The sequence below is a fragment of the Hibiscus syriacus genome, unplaced genomic scaffold, assembly GCF_006381635.1.
Source record: "Hibiscus syriacus cultivar Baekdansim isolate YM2019G1 unplaced genomic scaffold, ASM638163v2 tig00111105_pilon, whole genome shotgun sequence".
Classification (NCBI taxonomy): Eukaryota; Viridiplantae; Streptophyta; class Magnoliopsida; order Malvales; family Malvaceae; genus Hibiscus; species Hibiscus syriacus.
Genome location: NW_024062987.1, coordinates 5691346 through 5701429, shown reverse-complemented (window position 1 = coordinate 5701429; position 10084 = coordinate 5691346). Strand labels below are relative to the sequence as shown.

Sequence of the window (10084 nt, the reverse complement as noted above, 5' to 3'; positions counted from 1 at the left end):
TATCTTTATATATTGTATAATATACGATTTCAAGATTCGAGGTTTTTACAAAAATAATATTTAATTTAATCACATGTACTACTCAATAAATCTTCGGCCCAAATTAGCTTCCCTTCCCGGAAATGTTGACCCAGTACCGTACGTGGGCTAATTGCTAAACCCAATACGATAGTAGATTTTTTATTTTGAGAACTACAACATTTGTTACTGTGATTTAAAACTCATTACTTTATTACAGTCATTGGTGGTTGAACTCGTGACCAGAGGTGGATCTAGAAATATTTTTCAGAGTGGGCACATATGTATTAATAATAATAACTTCCTTATGAGACAAAAACAAATAAAATTTTAGAGGGACACTATCAGTGAAATGAACAATTGATATAAAGAAATTTGAAATTCAGGGTAGATACCTTCAGTAAAATGAATAACTAGTATAAATAAATTTAGATTTAAGGGTGGGCACGTGCCCACCCTAGGATGTACATGCATCCCTCATTAATGACAATGCTTATGTGACATGACATATAGTGATGATCAAAATACTCGAATCCGACGAATCCTGGCCCTATAGGGTTTTTGTTGTTGAAATTTCAAGACTGGGCAGGACCGAGTTTAAAGTGAAAAAATTCCGACCCGACCCAACCTGGTATATATATATATATATATATATATATATATATATATATATATTATTTCTAATATTTTAAGAATTTGCATTTTATATTATTAAAATATATTATTTAATTATTAAAAATGTAAAAATGTAAAATATATTACTTTAACCGTTTAAATATAATAAATAATTATAAATATATTATTTTAATTATTTTAAAAATATTAATATATTTAGATCGAGTCGGATCAAGGTCGTGATTTTAGTCTAAAAATCGGGACGACAGAGTTGGGTTTTAGATATATGTTTTCGGGTCGGGGTCAGAGCAGTCAAAAAATCGGCCTGCCCCGCACCCATCCCTAATTACATGTCATTTTTTATATATTTTTTAATTATCACATTACCTTTTCTTTATTCGTCGAAATTTTTAATTAATTTTATTTAATTAATTTTATTCAACCAATTAGGGGTGGCACATGTCATAATTGTGTCACCACTTGTAACGCCCCGAATTTCAGGTTAGTAGTTTCGATTAAGGTGAGTCCTGTCAATAGAACCCATTGGATTTTTCAAACCAATTTTAGAACAATTCTTAAGAGTTCGAGGAGTTAACTTGAGTAGATCGAGAGCATTTATATTTTAGAACAAATTTACGACTCAGATTGTTTTTCGTGGGCAGTTTAGTAGATCGCGTTCGAGGAGCAGTAGATAGATCAATGTCCAAACCCAGTGCAGATTCATAGTACATTTCAGCAGCTTTTGAAGGACATGTATATTTTATAAACCCTGTTGTATCAATTGAGTCTTAAATTTTATTAAGAGTCGGTCTGTGTAATATTTTGATTGTAAATATTTATTTTTGGGAGCTCCCCAATATTAAGTTTTAAATTATATTATTTCATGGATGTTTTATTAGTGGAAAATGGTCATTTTATAGTACATGAAAAGAGTGAGGTGTTGGTCAGCCACTCCGGTGGTTCCGTATGGCATCCTATATTGATCGACTGTGTGTTGTATTGATCTAGGGTGTTACATCAGCTATGGGGATAAAATGTTAGAAATCACTCTTGCTCCTAGTATGAATTGAACTTGGGCTTCTTACATAAGAAACAAATCACTCAACCATTAAGTTAAGCTAATCATTCAAATGAATTTCATCACATTTTGTATTGAACTTATATAATGGTATCACCAAAAAATCGTATTTTTCGATGATTATAAGGGTCAAATATGAGACACTTTAAATTAATCACTGAAAGCTTAATCACTCAACTATAATAAACATTTTTTTATTATACTTAACTTAATACTTACTTATTCATTATTAAATTAAAAGATTATTTTTCAATTTATTTAAAAATTAAAAAATAGTTTACATATTTTTATAAAAAGTATACGAAACAATTATAAAAAATATTTATGATATTATAAAAATATTTGTTTAGTTTTTAAAATCAAATTAATTATTTATATGAAATAATATTATTTTTAAATTATACATTTAATTTTAAATAATTTTAAATTTATGGTAAATTATACATTTAGTATCAAACTATTAGTTTGATATCGTACAATATTATTTAAAATTAAATGGACATTTTAAAAATAATATTATTTAAAATAATTAAATAATGTTATTTCAAATAAAAAATTTAAATTTAAAAAAAATTATTTAAAAAAATCATAATATTATAAAATAATTTAATATAAATTCTATAAATATATATAAATAATTATTTTTTATTTTCAAATAAAGTAAAAAACTATTCTTTAATTTATAACGATATAAGTAAGTATTAAGTCTGATATAATAAAAATAGATTTGCATTATAGCTGAATGACTAGGCTTTCAATAATTAATTTAAAGTGTCAAATATTCAAATTTGATAATTATCTAAAAATATTAATTTTGTGATGATACTATTGTATAAGTTAAATACCAAATGTGGTAAACTAACTTAAATTACTAGTTTAACTCAATGGTTGAGTGTTATGCATTTAATGTAAGAGACCTAGATTCAATTTATGCTAAGAGCAAGAATACTTTCTTTTATTTTTATCCCCATAGTTGGTGACATGTATAATCATTTAATTGGTTGAATAAAATTAATTAAAAAATACTAATAAAGAAATAAAAAGCTGATATGAAAATTAAAAAATATAAAATTTATATGTAATGTCACATCAATATTATCATTCATGGTTTTGAAAAAAAAAATAGGTAATAAAACGAAGTAAAAATAATAGTGTAAATACTAAATGTATAATTTACCCTTTTAATATTTATTTAATAAAAATAATTTAATTAGTGATTTAATACGTCACTTTAATAGTATATTACGGTATGCGAGGTGCGATATAGATTCTTCTATTATGTACTTGTTTATTTCAGTTTTGCTGTGTGGTTAGTTTCCTAGCTATAAAAAAATAAAACCTAGTTGTTGGGTTCAACAATGGTCAATCTTTTCCATTGTGATTAACGGTGGTAGATCTATAAATTTAAAAATGAAATCTAAAATTTTAAATTTTTTTTAAAATTAATAGATATATAAAAATTGTAATTTTTTTCTTAACACGTCACGTTAAGTTAAATCTAATCATATTTCTAAAATAATGGAATGCACTTATCCCTTAGGGGCTCAGTGCATCTGCAAGTGATGGGTAAAACTTTTACCACTAATATTCTGAAGTATTTGTCTGGTTGGTTCAAGAGGAAGAGCCAATGTGATGTTTATTTTAATTGCTCCCGCCATGTGGGGGAGAAACCTACATCCAAAGCCATTGGATTATTAGTAACATTTGATTTTAAAGGAAAAATTAAATATTATTTAAAACGAAAAAATTATGAATTCCGGAATTATTGTAAATTAACAAAAATAAAAAACCAAATTTAAAAATTTAAACATTGATATATATATATATATATATATATATATTCCCTTTTTTTTAAAATATTGCCATCATTGTTAAAAGGGCAACCCAACAAACAAACAAACTATATTTTGACATGATTTCGATACACACATCTTTTTATCCAATAAAAAAAACGTACATTGTTCGGGGTCCGTATTCTAGAGAGAGAATCCAAAGCTCAGATTTTGAGATTCATGGAGACTGAGCTCATATTGTTTTTGTATCCGCTCATCTACGGCTGAATACATGAACAAGCGTAGGATCTTATATTAGGGTGAATTTTTATAGTTTTTGGAGAGATTAAGCAACTTTAAAAAAAACAAAAATAGATTATTAATTAAAAATATAAAATATATTAATTTAAATTGTTTAGGGAGAGACTCATCCTACTCGCCCCTTTGATCCAATATCCGGTGGAAGAACACGTGGAACGAGGAATGGGTGTTTAGGGTTTCTACGTCCCTTTTTCAAGGGTTTAGGGTTCGGGTATTTATCGAAAAATTTCTCTGCTATTTTTTATTTACGTATCAGATATTGTTTAAGAAAATTTTATTGATCTAGCACCTTTTTTTTGAATAAAGACATCTTTATGCAATGATGAACACCACCCTTGAAAGTACATCTCCATCTACCGAAAGTCTCAAGTGCTTGGAAACATCCTCCAGCTTAATCGTGCACTCTCTCCATGGAAGATGGAATATGTATGTCTTCGGTCTCCATCGCTCAACTAATGCAGAAATCAAGTTGGATTCTACGTTACAGTGCCCTTCATATCTAGCTACGTAGCCGAATCCAGCCTCGACTAAATACGGCCAGAAACATATTGGTATCTCTAACTTAATATTGCGGATAAAGGGGTCTAATATACAACATCTCTCCTAATTTAATAAATATTAAATAAATTAATATATAAACTAATAGTAAATAAATAAATTATTAGCAATAATTAAAATTAAAATAGAATTAAAAATGTTACCATATCAGTAAAATGCCTAGAGATATGATTTTCATTTAAACGAAGCAGACCACATTCTATTTTATAACTACAAAAAAATAATTAATATAAAACAATTTAAGAAAATACTAAAATATTAATTTCTTATAATATAATATAGAGAAAATAACCTCAATGATCAAAAATCTCAGATAAATTCGCGTTGCATTTCGCGTTGCGATAGTCTACAGTTGTCGTTGCGATAGTTGAAAATCGCGTTGCGATAGTTGCAAATCGCAATGCGATTTTCCATTTCGCGTTGCGATAGTCTACAGTTGTCATTGCGATTTTCCAAATTCGCTATGATAGTTAAAAAAAAGATTTTGTTTCTTAAGAATTTTCTCTAAAAAGATAGTATCCGCGCGGACGTGTCGAAGACACGTATTACCACGACCACGACCAGGACCACGAGACGAGACGAGACGAGACGAGACGAGACGGACGGCGGCGGCGGCGGTGCGCGAGAGTCCCCCTTGTTCTCTATCACTCAACAAGGAAGTGAGAAAGCCAAGCCTTAAATACTATTCCCAATAGTGTTTCCAATACTATGTGGGATTTGAGCATTACCAACACTTGTTCCCAATACTATGTGGGATTGAGCCTTAAATAGTGATATTATTTTTGAATGTTTTGCTTAAAATTGCAATAATCGCGATTGATTGTAGATTGACTTTTAATTATGACATATTTAATCGTATAATACTAATGCAATTGGTTGCTAATTCAATTGTTTTAAGGTGCATGATTATTAATTGTTTCCTGAATAATCACATTGTATTGGAAACAAGTGTTGGTAATGCTCAATCCCACATAGTATTGGAAACACTATTGAGAATGATATTTAAGGCTTGGCTTTCCCACTTCCTTGTTGAGTGATAGAGAACAAGGGGGACTCTCGCGCGCCGCCGCCGTCGCCGTCCGTCTCGGGTCGGGTCGTGGTCGTGGTCGTGGTCGTGGTCGTGGTAATACGTGTCTTCGACACGTCCGCGCGGATACTATCTTTTTAGAGAAAATTCTTAAGAAACAAAATCTTTTTTTTAAATTATCACAACGAATTTAGAAAATCGCAACGACAACTGTAGACTATCGCAACGCGAAATGGACAATCGCGTTGCGATTTTCAACTATAGCAACGCGAAATGGAAAATCGCAACGCGATTTTCAACTATCGCAACGCGAAATGGAAAATCGCAACGCGGTTTTCAACTATCTCAACGCGAAATGCAACGCGAATTTGCGATAGTGGAGATCGCAATGCGAATTAGAGATCGCATTGCGATTTTGTTGGTCATTTTCGTAAATCCAAAAAAAATTGGTCAAAATCGTATATTATCTAGGATTTTTGGTCACTGAGGTTATTTTCTCTATAATATAATATATTATCTTCTAAATAGAATTTGATCGGGTTTGAGCTTTAATAGGGTTTGGTTTTTGATATGATTTAAGAGGGTTTGAGATGATTTGGTATTGTTGAAATAGTAGAGGGGTATTTATAGGTTTTAAGATGAGATTTGGGCGGATGGATATCATTAATTGGAGGAGTATGAATGATTGAAAATTAAATAAAAGACGCAGTTGATGATCCATGCCTTTTTAGTGCGAGTGTTAAATTTGCAGAAAGATACAGATGATGATCTACACCTTACCCCAACTAACGCCACAACAACTTAAGGCATAAATCATCATCTACACTTTTCTACAAAATGTGCTAGATCGACAAAAATTTTTCAATGGATGCCTGATAATTAAATAAAAAATGTCAGGGTATTTTTTTGTTGTTGGTAAATACGCCTTAGGGGGTGTTTGGTTCAAGGATTGTGAATCCCACATTCCCATGTTTGGTTGGCCGGGAATCTCATTCCCGGTAATGTTTTATTACTAATAGTAGATTTTTTGGGGTATATTACCGGGAATGTCATTACCTCCATTCCCTTATGTATTGTAACATTACCGGCGTTTTGGACTAAAATCGTTTTAATTTTTTTTTTCAAAAATACCCTTCTTCTGTCATTGAATAATAAAAATTCTACAAAGGTTAAATTATAAATTTATCCTTAAATTATTTTAGATTTACAAAAAAAAATCTATAATTAAAATTTTATATGAAGTTAAGAGGTTAAAAAAAATTTACCATTTCATTAAACATTTTTTATATTTTTAATTTTGTAAAACAAATTATATAAATATTATGAATTTAATTTTTTAAAGAAAATATATAAATATTTTACAATTTTTAATATTATACAAATATATAATAAGGATAATTTGGTCAAATATACATTCCAATAATCTTTTATTCTTTTAACCAAACACGGTAATCTTACATTCCTGCTAAACCAACTAAACACAAAATACAACATTCTCAGTAATCATATTCCTTGATAATCTTTTATTCCCACTAATAATATTATATTCTGTGAACCAAACGCACCTTATAGACCAACCTTTTTCCCATTAACAAAAATGGGCGCAATGATATTCTCCTTGTACTGAAAATGATTAGAATTCATAGTTCCATGGGGATGTTGACAGCCAACTTTAACCAAAAAGTGCAAAACTTACAAAATCATGTACGTCACTGCCGTTTCTAATTTTAAGGTAATGTTTGGTTGGATGAAATCTCTTGAAATTGGATGGAATTAAAATTTAATTTTATCACTTTCTCATGTTTGGTTCAAGTTTTTCAAGGGAATTAGAATCTCTCATGGCTTCAACTTTCTATCAAATGAGAAAAAGTGAATTTCATCCAAGAATGAATGGAATTCAATTCCCTTGTTGGAGGAAATTGAAATTTGATTATATTATCCTCATCAATCTTTTGATAACTTATTCATATATTGAATAAAAATATTATTTATTATTTCGGGTCGGGTCGGGTCGAGTTCGGGTTTAGGGTGAAAAATACCCGACCCGAAAATATATATAATTTTACCTTACATATTTAGGAATAATTACAATAATACCCCTCTATATATATATTTTTTCAATTAAGCCACTGTTTTTATTGAATAAAAATAATTTTTTTTATTATTTCGGGTCGGGTCGGATTTCTAATTCATATATTCGGGTCGGGTCGGGTAAAACTTTATTTTGTTCAGGTCGGGTCGGGTTTTTTAAGTGTGATATTTTGGTCGGGTCGGGTTCGGGTTTAGGGTGAAAAAAATCGGACCGACCCGAAAAAAATATAATTTTACTTTATATATTTAGGAATAATTACAATAATACCCTTCTATATATAATTTTTTTCAATTAAGTCAATGTTTTTATTGAATAAAAATAATTTTTTTTATTATTTTGTGTCGTGTCTAGTCGGGTTTCTAATTCATATATTAAATAAAAATATATTTTGGTATAGTTTTTGATAACTTATTAACATATTTTGATTACGGTGATTTTAACTTATGATATTTATTAGCATGATTTTTATAATTTATTGAAATGAATAATCAATCAATAAAATGAAAATTTAATATTTTTTAATTTTTTATAATATATTACTACATGTAAGTTGTAAAACAAACTAAAATAAAGCAAAAAAAATAAGAAGGGTAATTCTATCATTTTACATTACTGAAATCAAATTCATCTGACATGTTTGCGAACCAAACAGAATGGAATTAGATTCCAATTCCATTTCTTGTCAACTAAACAGAATATAGAATTGAATTTCAATTCCTGACAGATTTCAATTCCTTCACCGATTTCAATTCCCTCATAGCGAACCAAACGCTACCTAAAATTACACAAGAGTTATTATTATTCGATTACATTTCCGTCTATAATGAATTCCATAAAATATTTATCTAATTATATATTTGTAACAATAAATACTTCTTTAATAGTCTAACTATATAAATTAACGTTTATGATTAAAAAGTTGGGTAAATCACGTGGTGCCTGATACGTAAACATATCAGAATTGGATAGCGATACTAAAAAAAGTTGACAGCAGCTGAAATTTCATCTCCCGCCCCGCCCCCTCCACGTGGATATCTCAAAATTCCATTGACAGAGGAGTGGCGCTCAGCTGTCACCCACAGGGGTATTTCCGTCTTTACATGCACACCCCCGTCTAGGGTTTATTGCCTCCACCCCCTCTGACAAACAACCTCTCACTCGCTGTCGGTACTTTTATACAGGTTTTCCCCCTTTTCTGGGGAGGTTTATTCTTCTTCGTTTTTATCGGCAAATTTTAGTTTTCTCTCTCTTTCTTCTGGGTTGTTTTCATCTCTGGGTTTTGTTTCTCGAGAGCAAAAGGTTATCCCCTTTGCTATGTTTTTCCTCTGTTTCATTCAGTCCCTCTGTTTTTCTTCTTCTCAGTGAATGAGAAAAGCTGTCGATTGTGTTACCAAGTTGGTATTGCTTAGCCCTTTCCATTTACCATTATCATCCTGTTTTTGATCAACGATCTTTACACAGTTGCAGCATGGTTATAATGGATCTGAAAGCAAAGGTTGATATTCATTAGCCATCTTCCATGCTTAAAGGCTTTTGTCTTTTCTTTCCTTTACACCCAATTTCTTGTTTAGTACTAACTTGGTTTCCGTTTATGATCCAGAAATCATCTAGTGAGGGTACGATGAGTGAGAACAACAAGAAGTTTTGTACTGATTGCAAAACCACAAAGACTCCACTTTGGAGAGGTGGCCCCGCTGGTCCCAAGGTATTATTTTCTCTTCGCTTCCCCTTTTCAAAGCAACACATCTTCTCTTTTGAAGCTCACAACTTTTTTGGGTAAATTTCAGTCACTTTGCAATGCATGTGGGATCAGATACAGGAAGAAAATAAGAGCAATGTTGGGTTTGAACAAGGGAGAAGAGAAGAAGAAAAAGAAAGAGATATCAGATTCAGCACACATCAGCTCTATTGCCACTTCAAATGATGATTGTAGTAAGAAGCTTAATGGAAACTTTAATGGACTTGGTGACAAAGTGAAGATGAGATTATATGCTTTGGGAAGCGAAGTTCTGTTGCAAAGTTCATCATCATTATCTGGGGTGGTGAAGAAACAAAGGTGCCAGAGGAGAAGGAAGTTGGGAGAAGAAGAACAAGCTGCTATTTCTTTGATGGCATTGTCTTGTGCCTCTGTTTTTGCTTGAACCATGAAGAGACAGAGGAGCCAAAAAAAAAAAACAAAAACTAACCCGTAAAGTTCCTTTTTTTTCATCGACTTTTCCTGGGTTTTTTCCCTTTGCCTTTTCTTGTTACTGAAATGAAAAATACCCATGTTCTGGACAGCTGTTCTGTTTTTTCCTCTTAGGAAGTAGTAATGTTTTTTGGAATAGCTGCTGCTGCTGATGATTGTAAATAGTACTTTGGAAATGAATGAAGAATGAGAATTTAATGTTTCAAGTAGGTTTTGCAGACCCGTTTCTTTTTATTCGCAACTACCTGTGCATTATCCAAAGAATCTTTATTCGTGTTTCGTTATGAACGATGATGGTCTGAGGGGAGATCTGTATTAAAAGATCATAATAACTTATTTTCTTCACTTTGGAAACGAAATAGTTTATGGTTTTGGTTTCTATCTTCAGATTTTTTCATCTTTTGGGGTGTTTCGT

At 30.7% G+C, this 10084-nt stretch overlaps 1 protein-coding gene across 1 annotated transcript; it reads left to right on the top strand.

Moving 5' to 3' along the window:
- Positions 1-8653: 8653 nt before the first annotated feature.
- On the top strand, positions 8654-9779 carry LOC120153905 (GATA transcription factor 15-like). The gene is made up of 3 exons (XM_039165769.1): positions 8654-8976; positions 9082-9186; positions 9269-9779. The coding sequence occupies exons 1-3, from the start codon at positions 8950-8952 to the stop codon at positions 9620-9622; spliced, it is 486 nt and encodes a 161-aa protein (XP_039021700.1). The 5' UTR covers positions 8654-8949; the 3' UTR covers positions 9623-9779.
- The last annotated feature ends 305 nt before the right edge of the window (positions 9780-10084 follow it).